Raw genomic sequence first — 26248 nt, forward strand, 5'->3', positions numbered from 1 at the left:
TAGCATCATGTTATACTTTAGCTATTGAAAAATAGCAGATCTACAAGCTCATAGCGCGCCACCGAGTGGCGCGCTACGAGCTTGTAGGTCTGCTATTTTTGAAAAATCGAAGAGCGACTGACATAGAAGACATTTTTTAAATCTGATCTCAGGTCATAATGGAAAACTGTCAGGATGTAGAAGACATTTGTAGAATCTGATCTCAGGTCAGAATGGGTTAAGGCAACCGGCGCGGTTCCACGCGCTGCACAAGGTGCCCTTTTTTCACTTGAGCACCTGCCCCTCAAAACGTCTGTGCACGGCACTGCTCCCTAGTATAGTACATGTTACAGGCAGATGTTCATGTATGCATGCATGTATTTCACACTTACACCATCTGTCAACGTGTAGAAAAAAATATCTTTATTCACTTAAACCATGAAACCAAAACAACAACATTATTCTGGATGTGAGAAACAGAAAAATGACCGTGTGTGTGTGTGTTTAAACTTTAACCACTTCTGTTCTGGGTTCGTTTTAACTTAGTCTTTTTGTGCAGCTCAAAAGTAGCTCGATTTAACATTAAAATATGAGTTTATTATTTTCAGATTCAAATATTAAATCATTTCCAGACGTGCCTCTGCTACATCTGGAAATTATTTAATATTGAATCTGAAAATGATTTAATGACATTGAAAACAAATTCACTTTTGTCTATAATTTCCCAGATTGTTTCACGAACTGTTTTTGTAAAACGTATCGGTGACACTACAGGACCGATCAAGATCAGGTGTTTTCAACCAGAGTTTGACCTTAAAATGGGTTCATATTAATATCAAATATCTAAACATTGAATCGAGCGACTTGAAGTGTCTGAGGTCAAATCAACTCGACGTGTCTGAGGTCAAAGGTCAAATCAACTTGAAGTGTCTGCGGTCCAAAGGTCAAATCGACACATTGTTAAATGTCTTCTGTAATGTTTGGTCTTCATAAATCTTCGTCGGTCCATTCCTCCTGCAGACAAAACAAAACAATCGTTAATTAAAGGTATATTCAGTGATTTCACTTAATTCAAATATCACTTATTTTTTTGTTTTGTTGTGATAATCCTCCCTACTATAGAGTGTGCTGGCCATATAAGGAGTTCCTCCCTGTCCCCAGTTAACCCCTGGGGGTCAAAAAACCTTAGGTTTCGTTTTTGACTCTCTATCCTGATTGGACGAAAGGCTGGGTCCCACAGCTAAAAACGAAACCTAAGGTTTTTTGAGTGAAATCACTGAATATACCTTTAACTGCCGTCGCGCTAACGAGCAACGGACGAAATTAAAAGTTAATTAATTATTAAATTAACACCCCCGAACGTCCGGGGTTATTTAATCCATTCAAACGGAGGTTATTTAATCCATTAAATCAGAGGTTATTTAATCCATTAAATCAGAGCTTAGCGATTTATAGCAGTGGAGCAGTTTTAGCGACGGACCGGATGTTATCCCGGATGTAGCCAAAACCCCTTTTGGTGTTAGCATTATTAACGCGACTAGCGACGGGACCGCGTCAGATACTTCAAACTTCAGATATATATATTTATTTTTTAAGTTTGAATACTGTACAGTAAGTATTCTGTACAGTAAATGATTTAACCCATTCTGACCTGAGATCAGATTCTAAAAATGTCTTCTACATCCTGACAGATTTCTGAAAAAGCTATGTTTCTATGTCAGTCGTTCTTCGATTTTTTTCAAAAAATAGCAGACCTACAAGCTCATAGCGCGCCACTCGGTGGTGCGCTATGAGCTTGTAGATCTGCTATTTTTCAATAGCTAAAGCATAGCATAATGCTGACACCAAAAGGGGTTCCCACCCCCAAAATGGGTTAAAAGAATATATATATCTGAAGTTTTTTGGAAAACTTTAGGTCAGGATTTAGAATCGGCCTCAGTCCAATAATATGGGTTACAGAACCTGTAAACTAATTATTCACAATGTGTTTAATTAATATTCATGAGACCTTGCTTAATATTCATGAGACCTCGTTTAACATTTGTGACCTCACCTCCTCCGCTATGCGCGCCTCTTTGGCCACATGGTCGTCATCCTCCCAGCCTCGCTTCCTCTTCCTGGAAAACAATATGTTTATTATTATTATCATTAGTCATATTCAGACATATTCATTTAGAATGTCTTCCATTTTAAATGTCATCCTGTTGTGTCGTCACAAAGTCCTCGTCCCTCCAGACACCGTGCTGTTGTCATGACAACACAGTCCTCGTCCCTCCAGACACCGTGCTGTTGTCATGACAACAAAGTCCTCGTCCCTCCAGACACCGTGCTGTTGTCATGACAACAAAGTCCCTCGTCCCTCCAGACACCATGCTGTTGTCATGACAACAAAGTCCCTTGTCCCTCCAGACACCATGCTGTTGTCATGACAACACAGTCATCGTCCCTCCAGACACCGTGCTGTTGTCATGACAACAAAGTCCTCGTCCCTCCAGACACCGTGCTGTTGTCATGACAACAAAGTCCTCGTCCCTCCAGACACCGTGCTGTTGTCATGACAACAAAGTCCTCGTCCCTCCAGACACCGTGCTGTTGTCATGACAACAAAGTCCTCGTCCCTCCAGACACCGGCGTCATCCAGTCATTGTCACCAGTCCTGTTATGTAGGTCATGTAGGTACAATGTCTTGACATCACACCTGTGACATCACTCCTCATATGACATCACACCGTGTCACATCATATATGTGTGACATCATCACACCTATTGTTTTAACGTTTGTATCCATTTCATGTAAATTACATTATAAATGTACATTTGTACTAATTTGGAGCTTTATTAGTGTAGTAATATTACAGTACAGAGTACAGTAGTAGTAGTAGTATTATAAACATTGTGTACTTTGTGTTTCAGGACAGAATGCACCATCCTGTCTCTGGCTGCCGCCATCCAGGTCATGTGACTCTGAAGACTACAGTACCCAGCATGCAGTGCGGCCCGTCGCTCTGTAAGAACTACACAACCGGAGACTACAGTACCCAGCATGCAGTGCGGCCCGTCGCACTGTAAGCACTACACAACCGGAGACTACAGTACCCAGCATGCAGTGCGGCCCGTCGCTCTGTAAGCACTACACAACCGGAGACTACAGTACCCAGCATGCAGTGCGGCCCGTCGCTCTGTAAGCACTACACAGCCGGAGACTACAGTACCCAGCATGCAGTGCGGCCCGTCGCTATGTAAGCACTACACAACCGGAGACTACAGTACCCAGCATGCAGTGCGGCCCGTCGCTCTGTAATAACTTCACAACCGGAGACTACAGTACCCAGCATGCAGTGCGGCCCGTCGCACTGTAAGCACTACACAACCGGAGACTACAGTACCCAGCATGCAGTGCGGCCCGTCGCTCTGTAAGCACTACACAACCGGAGACTACAGTACCCAGCATGCAGTGCGGCCCGTCGCACTGTAAGCACTACACAACCGGAGACTACAGTACCCAGCATGCAGTGCGGCCGTCGCTCTGTAAACACTATACACGACCGAAGAAAGAAACAGTCTAGGAAGAATTCACTTCCTTCCAAAGCCCCAAAAACACAGAAAAGACTTCAGAACGTTTTCCTTCCATGTGGATAACCCACAGCCCACAGTGCCAATCTTTTATCTTTACGTCGTAAACGAGACAAACGTTTCTTTTTTACTGTCCAGCCTTCGTTAGGTCTGTCACAATAATCACATGATCGCCCAATCAATTAATTAAAACTAATTTACGTTTGCATATTAATGACCGTGAATCATTCCCGCGTTGAAAAAACGTACGTTTTCAAACGTTTAAAAAAATATAGCAGATCTACAAGCTTACACGTCGTAACGTGTTGGAAGCTTTTAGATCAGCCCTCCTATGAGACACAGACTGGTTTCTGAACTGCCCACAGCCCTCCTATGAGACACAGACTGGTTTCTGAACCGCCCACAACCGTCCTATGAGAGACAGACTGGTTTCTGAACCGCCCACAGCCCTCCTATGAGACACAGACTGGTTTCTGAACTGCCCACAACCCTCCTATGAGAGACAGACTGGTTTCTGAACCGCCCACAGCCCTCCTATGAGACACAGACTGGTTTCTGAACTGCCCACAGACCTCCTATGGGACACAGACTGGTTTCTGAACTGCCCAAAGCCCTCCTATGAGACACAGACTGGTTTCTGAACCGCCCACAGCCCTCCTATGAGACACAGACTGGTTTCTGAACTGCCCACAGCCCTCCTATAAGACAGACTGGTTTCTGAACCGCCCACAGCCTTCCTATGAGATACAGACTGGTTTCTGAACTGCCCACAGCCCTCCTATGAGACACAGACTGGTTTCTGAACCGCCCACAGCCCTCCTATGAGACACAGACTGGTTTCTGAACTGCCCACAGACCTCCTATAAGACACAGACTGGTTTCTGAACCGCCCACAGCCCTCCTATGAGACACAGACTGGTTTCTGAACCGCCCACAGCCCTCCTATGAGACACAGACTGGTTTCTGAACTGCCCACAACCCTCCTATGAGAGACAGACTGGTTTCTGAACCGCCCACAGCCCTCCTATGAGACACAGACTGGTTTCTGAACTGCCCACAGCCCTCCTATAAGACAGACTGGTTTCTGAACCGCCCACAGCCCTCCTATGAGACACAGACTGGTTTCTGAACTGCCCACAGCCCTCCTATGGGACACAGACTGGTTTCTGAACTGCCCAAAGCCCTCCTATGAGACACAGACTGGTTTCTGAACCGCCCACAGCCCTCCTATGAGACACAGACTGGTTTCTGAACTGCCCACAGCCCTCCTATAAGACAGACTGGTTTCTGAACCGCCCACAGCCCTCCTATGAGATACAGACTGGTTTCTGAACTGCCCACAGCCCTCCTATGAGACACAGACTGGTTTCGGAACTGCCCAAAGCCCTCCTATGATACACAGACTGGTTTCTGAACCGCCAACAGCCCTCCTATGAGACACAGACTGGTTTCTGAACTACCCACAGCCCTCCTATGAGACACAGACTGGTTTCTGAACTACCCACAGCCCTCCTATGAGACACAGACTGGTTTCTGAACCGCCCATAGCCCTCATATGAGACACAGACTGGTTTCTGAACTGCCCACAGTTGTGTGGAATTTTATCATTAACATTCATTGGTTGAATAGTGGTGAAGTGGTTAGTGGTGAAGTGGTTCTTTAAGTTATTATTACAAATCATTTGTTGTATCTGCCCTGATGGGCAGTCTGTGATTGAATACAAATTGTAAACATCTTCCATGGTTCAACGCAAAAAAAACAAAACAATTAAAAATCATTAATCACAATTAATTCTGCGACAATTAATCGTCAGATTAAATATTAAACGGTGGCAGACGAAGGCTGGACAGACCAAACGCGTTTGTCTCGTTACGACCTCGAGGTAAAAGTGTCTCGTGTCTAGGGATGTCCCGATACACTTTTTTCCGCTTCCGATCTGACCCCGATACCTCAATTTCCGTGTTAGCCGATGCCAAATATCGATACCAGTGTCGTAATCTCATGTCGTGTTTATACAGTCCCATTCTGTTGGTCTGTTCCAGGCTGACTCCTAGAGGTACCTTTCAAAACCTCTCATGTGAAAGGTACCTCTGGAAGCCACACCTCTGATGGGTGGGGTTTAGCCTTAACCCTTGGCCTACAATTCACGGAAAAAACGGAATTAATCGAAAAATCTAAACCTCCCGTTAACGAAAAAAACTGAATGACAATCAATATCAGTTATCGCGGGGTCAAAAGAGCAAAAATTAATATTTTTTCGCTAATATCACTAATGTTGGATGTAATTTACCAAAAAACGGCCGAAATCCGCGTGATCGTGCGCTATCGTGCACGCGCGCCGTCTCTATGTGCGTCGCTGTAAAAAATGTGATATTTTGCGATCTTTTGGGGTTGATTTGAGGATAATTTGACTTAGTTATGAAAAATATAGCATTAGCTTAGCAATCCGGACCAGCCAAGCTATTGACTAGGGTCAAAATACTACAGGTTGTTGTTGATCGTTCAACCGGAAGTGACTTAGGAAGATCCGTCTATTTTAGCCAAAATCAGCATAATGATGCTTTCCCGCCATCTGGTGGCGAATCGAGAGAATACATTTGCAATGAATGAACAAAAAAAAACATCTCTTCAATCCACCAGATCTTTCTTGTATGTTAAAACGATGAATTAAAAATATGCCAATTTGTTACCCAAACAAAAAAATTGGTCCTGGCATTCCAAGGGTTAAGGGGTGTGTTTCTCGGGACATCTCTACTCATGTATGCGGCGTTGCTCGGCGGCGACACGGGCACAAGGGCTCCGCAGCAACTTTGCAGGCGGGTCCTTGGGGTCCAAGACAAAATTCTCCCTCGCGGGAGACCTAATAAAGAAACATTAAACCTTGTGTCGCTGCGTTGTCAGAACCTTTCATACTGGAGGTCAGAACCTTTTCGCTGCTCCACCAGAAGCAACACCACCGAATATATTACGACTGTCGATGTCCGTTATTCTAGCCCCGCCTCCCTCAACCCGATTGGACAATATAATGGCGATGGACACGGGACGACAGCCAATGGGAAGCAGACTTCTTGGCGTCATCGTTACCTCCGTCAAGGAGGTGGCGAGTGAAGGACAGCGCTGTGATTGGCCAGTAGCCGCTTTGAGTGGCGGTCGTCGGGGGCAAAAAACACGATGTCCGATTGTCAATTGGTATTTTATGACAGTTGTATTTTAGACAAATGCAAAATGCAAGTTTCAAATGTTTTTTTTCACTGCTTTCACTAGTTAAATAAATCTGTACGTTATCCACTAACTAGTAGTAGTAGGAGGAGGAAGGCTTGACCGTTTACTCAAACCCCGTTTACTGAAACGGGACGTCTAAAGGTCCCGTGGGACAATCCAAAGCATCGAAGCCTTTTCCGAACTCATCAGGGAACTTTAGACTCTTTTAACGACCTCGCTGACTTTAACGCGTGACCTCGCCGACCGACCGACCGACGGACGACATTCTAAAGTTCTAAACCGTCTTTATCGTAGCATCTCGCTGACTGACAGTTAGCGGCCGAGCTAATCCGAGCGCGTCTGTGCGTGGAATTTACTATTTACCATTTACCGTTTACTATTAGGCTACATTGTGATTAATGTGATTTTGCCCCCACGTTATTTTGCTAGAACATTTTCTGTCTTACTATCATGATATTTTAAAAATATCTGAAAAAAACCTATAAAATCACAATTTGAAACACGATTCTATTTCAAAATTGTAAGCATTAAAAAAAGAGATATTTGAGTGAATAGATTGTTTTTTTTTCCCACCCCTAGAATTTAGTGCAGCTTTTTACTGCGTTTGGAAAAGAAGACCCAACTTACGCCAACGCTACTGGCTAGACCAAGCGGTTAGCGCTACTAAGGTTAGCGTGGTTAGCGCATACGCATCGGTTCTATTATTATTGTTTTGCGTACGTATGCTAGGTGGAGAAAATCTGCACACGAGATATTTTCGCGGACTGCGCATATGTCACACGCACACACACACACACGCTCTGTGTAGCTCGGCTGTTAAACTGTTTTTTTAACGTAGCATCTCGCTGAGATAATGCAACGCCTTAATAACCACACCCACAGCATCTTAACCACCCTCACCTAACCACCTCTTAGCCACGCCCACAACCACATTAACCACGCCCACAACATCTTAACCACGCCCACAACCACCTCTTAGCCACACCCACAACCACCTCTTAGCCACGCCCACAACCACCTCTTAGCCACACCCACAACCACATATTAACCACGCCCACAACATCTTAACCACGCCCACAACCACCTCTTAACCACGCCCACAACCACCTCTTAACCACGCCCACAACCACAACCACATCTTAACCACGCCCACACAACCACCTCTAGCAATACTCCGCTGTATAATTACCGGTTTATTGACCATTATGTTAATCACCGTGTAGCCTCTCGTTAATCGTGTTAATTACCATGTAGCCTCTCGTTAATTATGCTAATGAGCGTGTAGCCTCTCATTAATTATGCGAATGGGCGTGTAGCCTCTCGTTAATTATGCTAATGAGCGTGTAGCCGTCTCTAGATGGATCTTTTCTACGTAACGCTGCTTTGCTTGTTGATGTGTGGTTTGTCATTTTATTTTAATTCACCCAAAACATATTTTTTTGTGAGGAAAAATACCGTTTATAGTTTATCGATAAATAAACAAACTTGTTTTTTTGGTTTTTAAGACCAGCGGATTTTCCATTTCCGGTTTGTTCTGGGTTTTTTTTAGGTTTTTTTCACCGGACCGAAACGGGACAGAAGGACAGAATTAGTCCGGGGCTGATGGACAGATCGGTGAGATCCAATCAGGGCTGCCGGAAATCTCAGCCGCGACCCGCCCCTCTAGACCCCGCCCCTCTAGACCAGAAACCTCAGGCTAGGCATAACTGATATAAATATTTGTGTAAATCTCTATGGGAAAAAAAAGGAAAGGCAGATTTTTCAGTGGGTCCAGAAACCCACTCCCACTTTTATGCCCTATTGTTTTTAACCTGAGGCTATTTACCTTATTACCTTATTGTTCTATACCTGAGGCTATTGTCTTATTACCTTATTGTTTTATTACCTTATTGTTTTATACTGGCAAATCTTTAATACAAAACCAGAGGATCAATAAACAAAACACTTCGTATGAACTGAACAGAACTCTGAATATTTTCTTGTTGTTGTTGGATGTGATGTTGGTACCATTAGCAGAGATAACATGATGTTGGTACCATTAGGAGAGATAACATGATGTTGGTACCATTAGGAGAGATAACATGGTGTTGGTACCATTAGGAGAGATAACATGATGTTGGTACCATTAGGAGAGATAACATGGTGTTGGTACCATTAGTAGAGATAACATGATGTCGGTACCATTAGGAAAGCCTGTCTGTGTGAAGTTTGCATGTTCTCCCCGTGTCCCCTATAGGTACCCTCACATGTTCTCCCCGTGTCCACTAGGGTAGGTACCCTCACATGTTCTCCCCGTGTCCCCTAGGGTAGGTACCCTCACATGTTCTCCCCGTGTTCCCTAGGGTAGGTACCCTCACATGTTCTCCCCGTGTGCCGTGTCCCCTAGGGTGGGTACCCTCACATGTTCTCCCCGTGTCCCCTAGGGTGGGTACCCTCACATGTTCTACCCGTGTCCCCTAGGGTAGGTACCCTCACATGTTCTCCCCGTGTCGCCTAGGGTAGGTACCCTCACATGTTCTCCCCGTGTCCCCTAGGGTAGGTACCCTCACATGTTCTCCCCGTGTTACTCTCACAAAACATGCAGTAATCCTGGTCTCTAAACTACCTCTCCCTGGTCAGCCGGGGTGCCTGATGGATAATATTAATAATAATAATAATAATACATACTGTGTGTTGGGGTTGGTTGCGTGGATTCTCTCCAGTTTCACTTTGTAAACATTCACGTCCTCGGCTTTAGGAGGCTCGTACTTCTTCATCAGGATGGTCATTCCTGTTAGAAACACAACAATACTTCATCAGGATGGTCATTCCTGTTAGAAACACAACAATACTTCATCAGGATGGTCATTCCTGTTAGTAGAAACAACAATACTTCATCAGGATGGTCATTCCTGTTAGTAGAAACAACAATACTTCATCAGGATGGTCATTCCTGTTAGAAACACAACAATACTTCATCAGGATGGTCATTCCTGTTAGTAGAAACAACAATACTTCATCAGGATGGTCATTCCTGTTAGTAGAAACAACAATACTTCATCAGGATGGTCATTCCTGTTAGAAACACAACAACGCATAGAATTATTAACTCAACCCTGGCCAACACCAGGGGCAATAGTTCAGCGACCGCCGCCGTTCACCACCATTCTATTTGTCTGTAGAAGCAGAGCGCCTCCTCGTCTCCCCAAAACAGCGATGGTGACGGCGGTGGCGCTGATTGGATGAATCACTACAGAAGAGTCTTTAGAAGCATTCATATTAGACGCGCGGTCACGGGGGAGTTGCTATTGAGACACTAAACACAGTCGCTGTGTTTATCCAGCGCCATTTGAAATGTAAAACTCTTAAAAAGGCCTAGAAAGGCCTCATCCTCCACCTTGATCTTTTTCCAATGCATTGAACACAGAGCTGCCGATCGATGAGAGCTTTGATTAGCGGTAAGACAAATAAAGTTTATCACTAAATAACACGTTAATAACACGTTAATGGCATCGTTAATAACATCAGGACACGCCCCCCTAATCTAGACTGAGTGGCAGAACATTGAGCAGCATGGAGTGTTGGAGTTTGGAAGCACTCGTTGTAAATCACGTCCTAACCTGTTTCTAAATGTCACATAAAGCAGGAGGCAGCAAAATGTTGCGTTATTGAAAACAAGCACTTCCAAACTCTGACACTTCTTGACAGGGAGTAGCTCATAACGTTTCTATGGTGGATTTTTTATGAAACAAAAACTTTGCAGATAGAAAGAGGATAATTCAAGCTTTTCGTTCAGCTGCGATGTTGGTGAGTTTAATGTTGTTTAACACTAGGAAGTCTGAGCAGCCGTTCTGACCGAATTTGAGATTTCAATGTTTATTTTCTTAGCCCATGGAGTCCAGAGAAAGTTCCCCTTGCATGACTTTGTCTAAATATTCGATTGAAATCATCTCTGTTTTTTTTTCCCATTTGAAACGTTTTGTAAATATGATTTTAGGCATATATCTCTTACTCAGTCTGACTATAATCGGCACAATCGACCGCTCTCCCCCTTTATCCCCCACTCGTCTTTTGTTTGCGCTGCTTGATAATGGTGTTAATGGTGATTCCCCGACATTTCCTTTTCACTTGATATCGTTTGATATATAGCGCCTTATATACCAAATGAAAGCCCCAATTCCATAGTTTACATGGTATTTTGATTTTTTTTTAAATGAGCAAAAAATGAGCGAGTTATGCAAGAAAAGGGGTGGAGAAAAAAAAGAACACACAAACAGACAGCTGGAGACGGCATTGTTGTTGTTGTTGTTGTTCAAGCCTGCATTCCATGTCCAACGAATTAAATCATATACGTTTGGCTGGTTAATTAACTTGGAATTTGTTTATTATTTTGATAAGATAATAGGAATATGAATACAATGATTATTATCATTGTTATTATTATTATTATTATTGAATGCTCGGTTAGACTCGACCCGACATTTACTTTCCATGAAGCGAGAACGCTTGCCGATGCGCGATACAAAATAAAAAGTTTTTGAAATAATTCCAACCAGATAGACCTCCCGAACCGCTAAATGTTTTTTTCAGTCAAAAGAACAGTTCTTTCTGCAAGCGACGTGGAACGTATGTAGGCCTGCTGCTGTGGATTCATTTGTTTCACAGCAGCTGAGCTGGGGTTTCTCCTCAACATGCAGTGCATTTCACGTGTGGAGTTTATTTTTTGTATTACCAGGCTGCAGGCTTTCTATTTAGTGTGCAAGGCTTACATCCGGTAAGCCACTGTGCTGATTTCCATACACAACACATACACGATCCGTATCCTCTCCTCACCGGATGTTGAATTCACAGTGCTAACGGCCGTATTCTGAACGATGTTTTTTATTAATTAAACTGATATAACAACATAACGTGGCTAATAATTGTTTATTTGGAATGTACTTTGGCTGGTAATTTAGGTAGATATAACGCGACTCACTTGTATAAGTAATTTACCGCGGACAGGCCGCATTTAATGCAATACATTGGCTTTAGTAATGTTGTTAGCTTATAATATTAGCAACTGTAAGCTAACGGCTGGAGGACTACGGACAATCCGGTCAATAACATCATTACACTTAAACATTAATACAATTATGTCATGTTTACATGCCTAGTCAAGCAGTCTGTACATCGCGTGGGGTCACATATATTAAATACATCGATAACACACAAGAAAAGACAAGTGATCTTTGCTCTTTTGGAAGGAAAAAAATAACAACAAAAGGCATGTTGCAATATAGTACTAACGGGCAACGGCAAAATATATATTTTTCACATGTATTATTAGTTTTATACATCTTAGGAGTGAAAACATGTGTTAAGAAACATATTATGATTTAATTCGTTGGAAATGGGATGCAGGCTTGAACAATGTCTTCTCCAGCTGGAGAGGGACGAGTAGGGGAGAGAGTGGCCAATCAAATCGCACCAAAAACACGGTCCCCCTGACCGTTCAGCCGACTGAGTAGTAGTGAAAATTTTTCAGACTTCGTAGTGTTAATGCAATCAGACAGGACTTTTCTGTTTGGATGAACGGGGCTGTCGAGGCCAGAAAGTAGTTTTTTTTACTCAGTGGGCGTTCCCGCATAACTTCCAGGTACGATGATGTTACGCGCATACCCTCTATAGGAACAATGGCCCTCATTTATCAACCGTGCGTACGCCAAAATATGGGTGCACGCCGAAATTACCGACATTTTCGACATTTACCATTTCCGGCAAAGCTTGAAATTGAACTTGAGTAGGACAAAAAGTCACGTCTGGTCGGGAGCTGTCGTACGCTTTGTCCTCGGCTGTTTTTCTGTCGTACACAAGCGGAGCAGCATTGTCTGAACTGCTGACACGCTGTCACAGGCATCTAAACATATGTTTTCACTCCTAAAATGTTAATATAAAACGGTATGTGTATGTAAAAAAAAAAAGAGAGATTTCCAACTTTACAAGTAATTAAAATCGCGCAAGTAAAAACAATATAACATGTTTACAATGTATTAGTTTGTGCTTAATCAAACAGTGCTTTACTGGCCTTGTTATGCGAGCGCACTTGTGAGATGATTTGGGAGCGCGTGCGGTGATGCGGCATATGTGATTATGATATTATTAAAAAAAGGCATAAATGGACTGCACGACTTTATTTCCAAGTGACAATGACAAGCATACAGCTTGCCTATTTGCAAGTAGCAGGCTATAGGCGTAAGGGGCTTAATCATTCACCATTTAAATAAGTGCTTTGACAGTTCAGATAAAAGCGAGATCATTTTCGGGGGTCGGGAGGACGGGACCGCGGCGTGCGTCGCCAACACTTACCAGCACACATGCAAGCCTTCATCCATATGTTTATGATTCGTTCATCAATGATCAAATCACTACATAAACGTTGATTATGACTGCCTTGACGACATGATAGCCTATCTCTCATGCAGGCATCACTGAGTCACCCACAGGACTATAATATCACAGCAGTGCGCAGTGCCTTCGCCGTGCACTGCGCACGAATGGGTACAATTAATATAGGCCAGCCTTCAAACTAATTCCATTCATGGCGATGCGATGTCGATGTGTCAAAGGTGACATGACAGCAAGGTTGAACAATAGGTTGACCAATAGGAGAACTCACGTTTCATGGCCTCGTAGAGCTTGGTCAGAGTCTCTCTGTCGTCTTTCAGCGCCAGACATTCTGTCAGGTAACTACAGGGTTAACAAACACAAACATTACGGTAACTATGGGGCTAATAAGAACATTAACCATATGTGACCGTTTGTGACCCACGCTAAAAGTCATTGAAAATGTCATGTGAAAGCAGGGAATCATGTGTTGCGCGCATGCGTGTGTTGCGTGCTTTGCGTTGCGTTGCGTGCGTTGCGTGACGAGACCTACGTGTCCATGCTAAGTCCCGCCCTGGAGGCGCTGTTCAAGATGGCCGCCAGGGCGATCTGCGCGGGAGGGAACAGCAGCCCGGTGTCGGTCAGCGACGCGCGCGTCAGGAAGTCGTCGGCGCTTCGTCTCAACGACTCTGGGCTCTCCAGGACAGGAAACCTTGTCTGAAAAATAATAAAAAAATAAAATAAATAATAACAATATAACCTAGTATATTATTATTATTATTAATATAACCTAGTCTAAAGACCAAACAATAACAATATAACCTAGTCTAAAGACCAAACAATAACAATATAACCTAGTCTAAAGACCAAACAATAACAATATAACCTAGTCTAAAGACCAAACAATAACAATATAACCTAGTCTAAAGACCAAACAATAACAATATAACCTAGTCTAAAGACCAAACAATAACAATATAACCTAGTCTAAAGACCAAACAATAACAATATAACCTAGTCTAAAGACCAAACGATAACAATAATGGGTCTATAGAGTGTCGCGGTCCCACCCTCCCTCGAGAGACCCGGAAAATAAATCCCCGTTCATTTTCCTCATAGACTTTTCAGAAAGTATTTATTTAAAGACGTTTACACCGCTGGACAGAGACAACTCTTGTCGTGACAAATCATGAACATAAACACAATGTTTTGGGCCAAACAAAGAATTAGAAAGTTGTTGTTTTTCTTCTTTGTAATTATTCGTTTGGTCCAAAATATTATGTGTGTGTTGTCATGATTTGTCACGACAAGAGTTGGCTTCGTACGACGCTTAAAAAGGTCTTTAAATAAATACGTTTTGAAATGTCTATGAGGGAAAAATGCATTGGGATTCATTTCCTGGGCCTGGCGTCGTCATGAAAGGGGGCGGGACTGTGACGCTCTATAGGGTGTTAATTTTACCTTCATGTCGATCAGGAGACCCTCCATGGGTCTATAGGGTGTTAATGTTACCTTCATGTCTATCAGGAGACCCTCCATGGGTCTATAGGGTGTTAATGTTACCTTCATGTCTATCAGGAGACCCTCCATGGGTCTATAGGGGGTGTGGATGACCAGGTGGAAGCACAGCTGTTGGATCAGGAGCAGTTCGTACTCCAGGATCTGCTCCATGATCTGCTCCTGGCCTGCCGGCGTCTCGTGGACCAGGTTCCCCCCGAACTGAGCGCTGGACACGTTGAACTCATCCACCTTACAGGCCAGGTAGGCACACGCTAACCTGGAATAAAACATGTTAATGACACGTTAACACCTTACAGGCCAGGTAGGCACACGCTAGCCTGTTATAAAACATGTCAATAACACGTTAACACGTTGAACTCATCCACCTTACAGGCCAGGTACGCACACGCTAACCTGGAATAACATGTTATTAACACGTTAACATTAATACTAATACTACATTATAATACTGGGGTGATGTATTAGTAGTAATAGTAATAAGAGTACTATTACTTACATTATAATCCTGGGGTGATGTATTAGTAGTAATAGTAATAGAGTATTACTTACATTATAATCCTGGGGTGATGTATTAGTAGTAATAGTAATAGAGTAGTAATACTTACATTATAATCCTGGGGTGATGCATTAGTAGTAATAGTAATAGAGTAGTAATACTTACATTATAATCCTGGGGTGATGTATTAGTAGTAATAGTAATAGAGTAGTAATACTTACATTATAATCCTGGGGTGATGTATTAGTAGTAATAGTAATAGAGTAGTAATACTTACATTATAATCCTGGGGTGATGTATTAGTAGTAATAGTAATAGAGTAGTAATACTTACATTATAATCCTGGGGTGATGCTCCATGACTGAATTGTTGAGGTAGAACCTTCTGAAATACATGAGCGCTGAACCCTGGAACATGAATACCACATTATTAAGCTTACTCGGGTTGCCCCCGTGACCCGACTATGGATAAGCGGTTGAAAATGGATGGAGGAACAACGCCAATATTAATAGTAATAATAATAATGGATTAAAATAGGGTGCATTTTGCATCCCAAAATGCAGTTTATAGTTAAAGGGACGCAATAAAACAACAACCTCTGCATCCACGGGATGCACTACTGTACTACTGTAGTTTTTAATTAAAGTTTACTTTTGCTAGCTTTAGTCTAAATAATAATTTCTTCTTCTGTAAAACATATGCAAAATGTGACTAACGTGGTTGAAGTGGGACTCATAAAATGTCCCTGGGACTCATCTCTAAAAGACCATCCCTGCATCCTGGGACTCATTTCTAAAAGACCATCCCTGCATCCTGGGACTCATTTCTAAAAGACCATCCCTGCATCCTGGGACTCATCTCTAAAAGCCCATCCCTGCATCCTGGGACTCATTTCTAAAAGACCATCACTGCTTCCAGATAGATCTTTATTTGTCATTGCAACGTGTACAACGAAATTAAAAGTGCCAACCAATCAGTGCATCATATATCACAAAACAACATACTGTACAAGATAAAACAAAAACACATGACTTCTTGTTATTGCACAACCCCAGCAGCCCTAATGCACAAGCATGTCATTTTCAGCTGTTATCGCACAACAAACCCTTATTGTACTTAAGATAATAAATAGTAATAGAAGGTAATAGATAATAGATAATAGAAACTAAAAAAGTGTCGCAGCAACAGATCATTTTTTAGCAGCATTGAGTGCAACTACCGCTGTGGGATAGAAACTGTTACTGAATCTGTTGGGCTGCATCCGAATTGCTAGGGTTGTTCCCTACTCCCTACCCCCCATACGGGGATCCAGACTCTAGTGGACTCTATAGTGATGATTTCGGACAATACTCCCTGTATGGGGAGCACCGACTCTGACGTCAAACTCGGTAGAGGGCGCTGTAGGTCCGCGGGTTAATGTACTTTTTATTTGCATGAAATCCCCATTAGGTTTTTTCAGATCGCCTCATAAAGAACTGTTTGAAAAATAAACAAATCATCCCGGCCGTTTCACTCATTTGGATATGAAGGATCAACTGACTACAAGAAACCAGTCAAAACGCTGTTGCTGAATTTTCGCTAGGAACAGACTGTATCAAATAAGTGACTGCAGGCTGTCACCTCCCTGCAAGGACAATTATTTAAAGTTTTAAATTCATGAATGAATAAAGAAAGAATAGGTTAATGAAAATATGTTTGCAGGCATTTAGGCCTATATGTCTTTGATAAAAAGGTTATTTTAAAATAACATAGGCCTATGAAAAATAGCCGATCTATAAGCAACGCGACGTCCGTGTTGTGAGCTTGTATCGGGTAGGCCTACTTTTGGTAAAGAATTACCAAAAGTAGCCGATCTACAAGCTCTGCTCAAAATAATAATACGGACGTTTGGTGTTAACAGAAACAGCAGTCCAATAAATGACTGCTTACATAATTAAGTTTTAATGTATTTATCGCAATTCAATTAAATAATGTTAGATAGCATATTTTTTCATGGCAGGAATTAATGAATATTAATAAAACATATGTTCGGAAACAATTAATGTGTCTCACATGCATGTATTTAGCCTACGTTTGTGATAAAGAATCTCACAACTATATTCTACAGCAAGCAACTGATTCCTCTCCTAACGTCATGCGCTGGGCCTGGGTGATACAATGGATCTCAGTAATACTATTGCAAATGAGTAATTTATTATAAATAAAATAAAACAATTTCAAATAAATGCACAGATCATTTGTCTCGAGATCTGTAGCTTCGAGATCCGCCAGGGAAGGGAAAACGAAAGTTTAAAAAGTACATTTGTGTTGAGTTCTTTCGCTGGTTCAACTTCTGCCTCTTCTGAGTTGGAGCGCAATGAGCGCATACATGCAGAAGCAGCGCACGTGCGCAAACGCGTGCATGTGCGCTCAAGAGCGAGCTTGAGCAATGCATTATGGGGCAGATTTGCTTCGCTGTGTTTTTGTAGTGACCATCGGATGCTCCCTACAATTCCCAGTGCATTGTGGGATACTTCAGTCCACTATGTTAGGGTGCAAAAATGCTCACTACACATTCAAAATGGCGGAACGCCAAAGTAGTGCACTATATGGGGCATAGGGAATGAATTCGGACGCAGCCTTGGTCTTGGACTTGATCACTCTGTACCGTCTGCCTGATGGCAACAGTTCAAACAGTGAGTGAGCGGGGTGGGAAGTGTCTTTTATAATGTTCAGAGTTTTTTTATGACAGCGGTCTCTGTGTAGTTCTTCCAGTGTGGGGAGAGGGCAGCCAACGATCTTCTGTGCCGTATTTATGACCCCCTGGAGCTTTTTCCTCTGCGCCACTGTACAGCTGGTGTACCACACACATATGCAGTAGGTCTACGTTAGTATGCTCTCTATGGAGCACCGATAGAAGGACACCAGCAGTCTCTGAGTGATGTTGTTCCCCCTGAGCACCCTCAGGAAGTAGAGTCTCTGCTGGGCTTTCTTCAGTCCCGGGACTCATTACATTGAAAACTATATTTACATCACTGAACAACAACAACAATAATAACAACAACGTAAACAACGTACCACCACGGCTTTGGGCATGGCGGGTTTAAAGGCGTTGCAGAACTCCAGCAGCCTCCTCTCATAATGTCTGAACAGAACCTCCTCCTCTGAGGACGACAAGAAGAGGGCTTCACTCACCCCGGGCTGCACGCACACACACACACACACACACAAACGCACACACACACACACACGCACACACACACACACACACACACACACACACACACACACACACACACACACACACACACACACACACACACACACACACACACACACACACACACACACACACACACACACACACATTTGAATTATTTTATTTGGATCTGCACAAGAGGCGTAATACAATAGACCCAAACACTGATCAGAATTAGGTTATACATTATATGGTCCAACCAGATATAGCTGCTGCACATGCTTAACACACAGAGGGAAAAGAATATATATATATATATATATATATATATAGCACATTGTTGACATACTATTACTTGACACTACTAGACAGGATGTTTGTTTTGGGTTTTTTTTAAGCCACCTAGGGATAAATGAAACAACGCCTTCTCCAGACAGACAGGCTGCCCATAGTAGCTGAGACAGAACAGTATTTAGCCAGCTTTTTGCATTTGTTTTTAGCAATTCACCCAAATTGCAGACCCCTGAGCACAAGTTTATGGACATGGCCCAGACTTCCAAATACAAGATAGGTGAGTCAATATATGGTTTGACCCCAAAAAAATTGCAACAAAAGGTTTTTCAATGGATTTTGGTAGTATTGGGCATGCTAAATAACATACTAAAAGTTTACCAAAATCAACCTCCCAGAAAGCCGCCATTTTCAAGATGGCGTCCAAAATGGCTGCGGGGAGCTTAAAATGGCTATATCTCAAGTGGAGAAAATGTTTAAAAGGATTCAACTGATTCTGGTACCTCTGGGCATGCTTAAGGACATACTAAAAGATTAGGGAAATATACCTTCCGGAAAGGCGTCATTTACAAGATGGCGTTCAAAATGGCAGCTTAAAATGCTTAAAAAGCACGAAAAGCTTAAAATGGCTATATATCAATAGAAAAAAAAATACACAAATGATTTTTCACTTGATTATGGTACCTCTAGACATGCTTATGATCATACAAAAATATCTAGGCGTTATTTAAAAAATGGCTGCCTGGAGCTTAAATTGGTTATACCTTAAAGTTGGTTACTATTCAACCAAAAAAGGTGGTTCTGTTGTTGGTCTTTAGTCATCATCCTCCCCAAGCTCCTCTGGAAGAAACTTGTTATGTGGATTGTCACATTCCTGAAGTTGACATGGTTCACAGACAGTAGTACAAGGTAGTCCATATTTTCTGCATGAGCAGCGGAGTGTCCTGCAAGCTGTGGAACAGTTACAATGAATGACCTTCAAGAGACTGTCTGGAGCAACATTCATTGTTGACATGAGTGGGACAAATCTATTGTCCTGAAGGTGCCACCCCCAGTTCAGGGCATCCATACCATCTTCTGTTCCCATCCAGATCATGATCTGGTAGTATGCTCTACGACAGTGAAATTTGGTAGCAGATTCAGTTGGTGGCAGACGTTCAGGCGTTACAGTTGATGAAGCTGAGACAACTTTCTTGCTGAAAGTTTTATATCGCATTGTTGCGAGCGAATCTTTGCACTTTCCACCAAAGAGGACAGCCATTACTTGGCATTCAAGGTCATCGATCACGTCTGTGGTCTGGTTTGGGACAGTAAAAGCATTTGCACAAGATTGAAGGACAGGATCACCTTTTACAAGCTTCTGAAAATAAGTCTTTTTGCCAACCCCAAAGATCCGAGAAGTCGTGTCACAGCCAGTCACAGCATGGATGAACATCATCTGAGAACACATTTCATGTCCGAGTACTTCCTTTAAATGTTTTATGTCATACACTATGTCAAAACTGCCATCAGCTTTTGTCTTGTCTGATCTGAAATAAAGGCACTTACTATCTCCTTGTGCATAGTAAAGGAGTAAGACAAGGAGATCAGTATCTTCTCCAATCAGCGTAGTGGTGTGAAGAAGAGATGCATCCACTGCAGCCTTTGCTATGTCTACATCAGCATCTCCATGTGCATTGATCACAATGCAATTCCTTTCTTTCAGTTCAACACTTATCATTTGGATCAGTCTCTTTTTAGTCAGATCTCTTGACAGGAACTCCTCCTTCTTACCTGTGAACTCTGTCTCTGCAGTGAAGCTGACAATGGGATGCATACTGTTGCCTCTTCTTTGATGTGTGTTATCTTTAGTGGATGGCCCATCCTCATAGCCATCGAACACAATGGTTGTTGCTGAGCCATATTTAGTGATGGTGAAGTCTGCATATGACTGTGCAATTTCACCATAGCTTTGTCCGAGCTTCCATGGTATTCGGTGAAGGAGCGAACCTCCATCAAGAACATAATGCTCTGTTTCTGTTACCGAATCTAAGATTGCATCACTTGCATGTCCACTGATCGCATGTGCTAGTTGTGGTTTATCAGCCTAGCGGAAAACGTTTCTGGCTTCAAAAAGGGCAGGAGGGAAAGGACTGAGCTCATAACACATAACCTACTCCAATGACAGCTCTCCAGTTTGGGAGACTATCAGGAAACCACAACTAGCGCATGCGATCAGTGGTCATGCAAGTGATGCAATCTTAGATTCGGTACCAGAAACAGAGCATTATGTTCTTGATGGAGGTTCGCTCCTTCACCGAATACCATGGACGCTCGGACAAAGCTATGGTGAAATTGCACAGTCATATGCAGACTTCACCATCACTAAATATGGCTCAGCAACAACCATTGTGTTCGATGGCTATGAGGATGGGCCATCCACTAAAGATAACACACATCAAAGAAGAGGCAACAGTATGCATCCCATTGTCAGCTCCACTGCCTTTACTATGCACAAGGAGATAGTAAGTGCCTTTATTTCAGATCAGACAAGACAAAAGCTGATGGCAGTTTTAAAGTGTATGACATAAAACATTTAAAGGAAGTGTATACTCGGACATGAAATGTGTTCTCAGATGATGTTCATCCATGCTGTGACTGGCTGTGACACGACTTCTCGGATCTTTGGGGTTGGCAAAAAGACTGCTTTTCAGAAGCTTGTAAAAGGTGATCCTGTCCTTCAATCTTGTGCAAATGCTTTTACTGTCCCAAACCAGACCACAGACGTGATCGATGACCTAGTAATGCCAAGTAATGGCTGTCCTCTTTGGTGGAAAGTGCACAGATTCGCTCGCAACAATGCGATATAAAACTTTCAGCAAGAAAGTTGTCTCAGCTTCATCAACTGTAACGCCTGAACGTCTGCCACCAACTGAATCTGCTACCAAATTTCACTGTCGTAGAGCATACTACCAGATCATGATCTGGATGGGAACAGAAGATGGTATGGATGCCCTGAACTGGGGGTGGCACCTTCAGGACAATAGATTTGTCCCACTCATGTCAACAATGAATGTTGCTCCAGACAGTCTCTTGAAGGTCATTCATTGTAACTGTTCCACAGCTTGCAGGACACTCCGCTGCTCATGCAGAAAATATGGACTACCTTGTACTACTGTCTGTGGACCATGTCAACTTCAGGAATGTGACAATCCACATAACAAGTTTCTTCCAGAGGAGCTTGGGGAGGATGATGACTAAAGACCAACAACAGAACCACCTTTTTTGGTTGAATAGTAACCAACTTTAAGGTATAACCAATTTAAGCTCCAGGCAGCCATTTTTAAAATAACGCCTAGATATTTTTGTATGATCATAAGCATGTCTAGAGGTACCATAATCAAGTGAAAAATCATTTGTGTATTTTTTTCCTATTGATATATAGCCATTTTAAGCTTTTCGTGCTTTTTAAGCATTTTAAGCTGCCATTTTGAACGCCATCTTGTAAATGACGCCTTTCCGGAAGGTATATTTTCCTAATCTTTTAGTATGTCCTTAAGCATGCCCAGAGGTACCAGAATCAGTTGATAAATCCTTTTAAACATTTTCTCCATTTGAGATATAGCCATTTTAAGCTCCCCGCAGCCATTATGGACGCCATCTTGAAAATGGCGGCTTTCTGGGAGGTTGATTTTGGTAAACTTTTAGTATGTTGTTTAGCATGCCCAATACTACCAAAATCCATTGAAAAACCTTTTGTTGCAATTTTTTTGGGGTTAAGCACTTTTTTTTCATAGATCGACTCACCTAAGACTCTATTCAACCTGTCTCACTCTCTCCAGACTCTATTAAACCTGTCTCACTCTCTCCAGACTCTCTTCAACCTGTCTCACCCTCAGCATGGCGCTGCAGTACTTGTGGTTGGCGGCCTGTCTCACTCTCTCCAGACTCTATTAAACCTGTCTCACTCTCTCCAGACTCTATTAAACCTGTCTCACTCTCTCCAGACTCTATTCAACCCGTCTCACCCTCAGCATGGCGCTGCAGTACTTGTGGTTGGCGGCCTGTCTCACTCTCTCCAGACTCTCTTCGCCGTCGAAGATCCAGAACTTCCTGTGAGAGCTGTTGTGAAACATGGTGGCTCCTCCCCCTCCTTCTCCTGAGGACGAATCAGAAGTCTCAGAAACCAATATGATGTCACTGCCGCGGTCCCGCAACCCGTACGTAGGCTATAATTAGTTTTAGTCTTCATAGCTTAGTTTTCATGTAGTTTTCATTTAGTTGTCCTGACAGTGAAAAAAAGGTAGTCGAACGAATATTTTTCGTTTTGTTTTAGTCGACGAAATCAACACTGCTTTGGGGGCACACAATTGTCAGGTGGTCTGATTAACCCATTCTGACTTGAGATCAGATTCATACGAGGTTTCCACTGGACACACACTGGTCTGATCAACCCATTCTGACCTTAGATCAGATTCATACGAGGTTTCCACTGGACACACACTGGTCTGATTAACCCATTCTGACCTGAGATCAGATTCATACGAGGTTTCCACTGGACACACACTGGTCTGATTAACCCACTAATGGCCAAGTGGCCAACCTTAATATCATCTTATTGTGCCTTAGGCCAGCTTTGGCTGACTTTTTGAATGACAATAGAATAATGTGCGATATGACCACAATGTCACGAAATATCTCATTTTAAAGCTGCACATCTATAGTTTACACCGATTTTTTTTTTAATGTTCCTAGCATGTTCTTTCGTTTACTTATAAGCACTTTAGTACACCTTGGTTTGACTTATCACTGAAACCAAGGTCTACTAAAAAGCTTATAAGTAAACGATGGAACGAGCTATAATCATAATTATTTTTTCATTGTAAAGTAGTGACTTGGAGCTATAAAATGAGACATTTCGTGACATTGTGGTCATATCTCACATTTTTCGATTGCCATTCAAAAAGTCGCCAAATCTGGCCAATGCTGGCCAATGCCCCATTTCTTAATTTGTCATTTTAATGCAATAAGAGGGATCAGCGATCTAAATAAAATACATGACGTTTTACTTTCGTTTTCAAATTAATACCCAGATTTGCCACCAGATGGCGGGAACGTTCCATTGTTCTGATTTTGGCAAGTGTGTCAAATCTGGCTAAATCACTTCCTGTCACTTCCTGGTAAACAAAGGAGGCTACTATGACCCCTAGCATATAGCTTGGCTGTCCGGATTGCTAAGCTAACATTAGCTTTGTCATAACTTAGTCAAATTAAGCTTAAAAACGGCCAGGAACATCCCAAAATATCAATTTTTTTGCCGCGGATCACAGAGACGGCGCGCGTGCACGATAGTGCACGATCGCGCGGGTTTCGGCCGGTTTTTGGTAGATTACATAAAAATAATAAAGAAAATGTCAAACAATTGCAATATTTTGTTATAAAAAGACGTACTGACAGGGCAGTACGTCTACTACGTCAGTAACGTCATTGGCTTGGAGGGATTTGTTGATTTACTACGTCAATTAACATGGCAGTCTATGGGCCTGACGTAGTCTTGGCCACAAGGGAGTTAATGGGTGCAAACGGAGCATTTATCACATTTAATGCCGCGCATATAGTTTAATTGATTGATTGCAGAAATACAGTACATTTCAAGCACAACTCAATACAAAGACTGTTGACTGTGAGTGGACGACCCAATTAAGCACTACGCCGTGGTAGGGCATTCCAAAATGTGGAACGCCCTACCAACAGTCATTAAGACATGTGAATCCCTTGACTCCTTCAAAACTGCTCTCAAAGGGCACCTACGGACGGCTGCAATTCGAAACTGACCCCCGGAAAATCTGAAATCCCCTCCCCCACCGCCCCCCCTTTTCCCCTCACTGTATATGTATCCTTTCCCTTTTTGCTTCCTTTATGTTCTTCAACTATATAGAAGTGTCTATTTGTATGTCTCTAAATGTTTTGATGAATTGAACATGGTGGACCCTGTTGTAAACAAGTGTATAATGCTTAATTGGGTCGTCCACTCACAGTTAACAGTCTTTGTATTGAGTTTGTGCTTGAAATGTACTGTAATTCTGCAAACTGTTAATAAATATTTCAATCAATCAATCAATCAAAAAAGCATGTTTACAAGAGGGTCCACCATGTTCAATTCATCATTGCATTTAGAGACGTACGTACGAATAACAAACCAAAACAGGAAACATCATTGCAACCAGGCAGTGTTGTTTTCGTCGACTAAAACTAAGACTAAAAATGTTCGTCGACTACCTTTTTTCACTGACGAAAACTAAATGGAAACTAAATGAAAACTATCTACGATGACTAAAACTAAAACTACTTAAATATACTGACAATTTCGTCGACAAATAAAAACTAGACTAAAATGTTAGGAAGGGACTAGTGGACAAGAGATCCAGTATAAGTCATTTTACATTTGGTTGCTGATCTACAAGCTCACAACGCGTCGCGCTGCGACGCGTTGTGAGCTTGTAGATCGGCAAGTGTAAAAACAGTCATTACGACGGCATCAAGACCCGCCAAAATACGTTTTAGTCGACTACATCACCTGTAGATTTAGTCGACTAAAATCTTAAGACATTTAGTCGACTAAAACTAGACTAACAATAAAACATTCCGGGTGACTAAAATGTGACTAAAACTAAATGAAAACTATTCAAAAGACAAAGACTAAAACTAAAATAGAAATTTGATGCCAAAAGCAACACTGCAACCAGGGGCGGGTGCAACCGATCTATGGCTGTGATACAGAGTTTACATTATGAATGATCAGACAGCTCTACTAGCTCACTGATACAGAGTTTACATTATGAATGATCAGACAGCTCTACTAGCTCACTGATACAGAGTTTACATTATGAATGATCAGAAGGCTCTACTAGCTCACTGATACAGAGTTTACATTATGAATGATCAGACAGCTCTACTAGCTCACTGATACAGAGTTTACATTATGAATGATCAGACAGCTCTACTAGCTCACTGATACAGAGTTTACATTATGAATGATCAGACAGCTCTACTAGCTCACTGATACAGAGTTTACATTATGAATGATCAGACAGCTCTACTAGCTCACTGATACAGAGTTTACATTATGAATGATCAGAAGGCTCTACTAACTCACTGATACAGAGTTTACATTATGAATGATCAGAAGGCTCTACTAACTCACTGATACAGAGTTTACATTATGAATGATCAGACAGCTCTACTAGGTCACTGGAGGAGGAGAAAGCTCCGGTTATGGGTCCTCTAGGGGTCGCTGCTGTAACAACAGATGGACTCACCTCTCTGATCGATGAGCGCAGAATCAAACCACTGTTTTACAGTAAATACAGATCAGATCAGTTGAAATGGTCTTTAAATCATGCACGGACCGCTGTGTTTGTGTCGCACACCTTCTACGTCCTCCTCCTAACGTCGTCCCTTAATGATGACGTTTGTAGTTTCCCATTGGACGGTGATTGTCTCCCCCTGCTGGCGAACACAGGATGAGCATCCTGGATATTGTCCACGGTGGAAAAGGTATACAGTTGACTTTTTGTTATGACTTTAAGTAAAAAATATCAATATTGCAAATATAGAAATACTCTCTACGCCCAACTAGTATATGTCCGGAATTCAACATTTAC

General features: G+C 42.3%; 1 protein-coding gene across 3 annotated transcripts; it reads right to left on the reverse strand.

The window, feature by feature from the left end:
- Nucleotides 1-398: 398 nt before the first annotated feature.
- Nucleotides 399-25998, reverse strand: ccnh (cyclin H). Of its 3 annotated transcripts, XM_083777251.1 has the most exons (11): nt 25904-25998; nt 22613-22743; nt 18194-18316; nt 15470-15543; nt 15006-15033; nt 14683-14868; nt 13673-13836; nt 13412-13482; nt 9442-9544; nt 2033-2096; nt 399-993 (listed from the first exon to the last, which is right to left on the reverse strand). In XM_083777251.1, exons 2-11 carry the CDS (start codon nt 22718-22720, stop codon nt 967-969), a joined length of 948 nt encoding a protein of 315 aa, XP_083633377.1. In that variant the 5' UTR covers nt 22721-22743; nt 25904-25998; the 3' UTR covers nt 399-966. The 3 variants fall into 3 exon arrangements, with proteins under 3 accessions (XP_083633377.1, XP_083633376.1, XP_083633378.1); XM_083777250.1 differs by lacking the exon at nt 15006-15033 and having other exon boundaries at nt 14683-14896; XM_083777252.1 differs by lacking the exons at nt 15006-15033; nt 22613-22743; nt 25904-25998 and adding an exon at nt 22478-22525 and having other exon boundaries at nt 14683-14896.
- Nucleotides 25999-26248: the final 250 nt, after the last annotated feature.

This window comes from Protomyctophum parallelum, assembly GCF_964188405.1.
Source record: "Protomyctophum parallelum genome assembly, chromosome: 11".
NCBI classification, from domain to species: Eukaryota; Metazoa; Chordata; class Actinopteri; order Myctophiformes; family Myctophidae; genus Protomyctophum; species Protomyctophum parallelum.

What these genes read in the sequence shown, in the direction of transcription:
- ccnh (XM_083777250.1), bottom strand. Translation starts at nt 22,720, where the DNA reads ATGTTTCACAACAGCTCTCACAGGAAGTTCTGGATCTTCGACGGCGAA. An exon ending in CATCACCCCAGGATTATAAT is followed by an intron (nt 14,897 to 15,469) that starts GTAAGTATTACT and finishes GTTTTATTCCAG; the next exon opens with GTTAGCGTGTGCCTACCTGG. An exon ending in GCAACCAACCCCAACACACA is followed by an intron (nt 2,097 to 9,441) that starts GTATGTATTATT and finishes ATTGTTTTCCAG; the next exon opens with GAAGAGGAAGCGAGGCTGGG.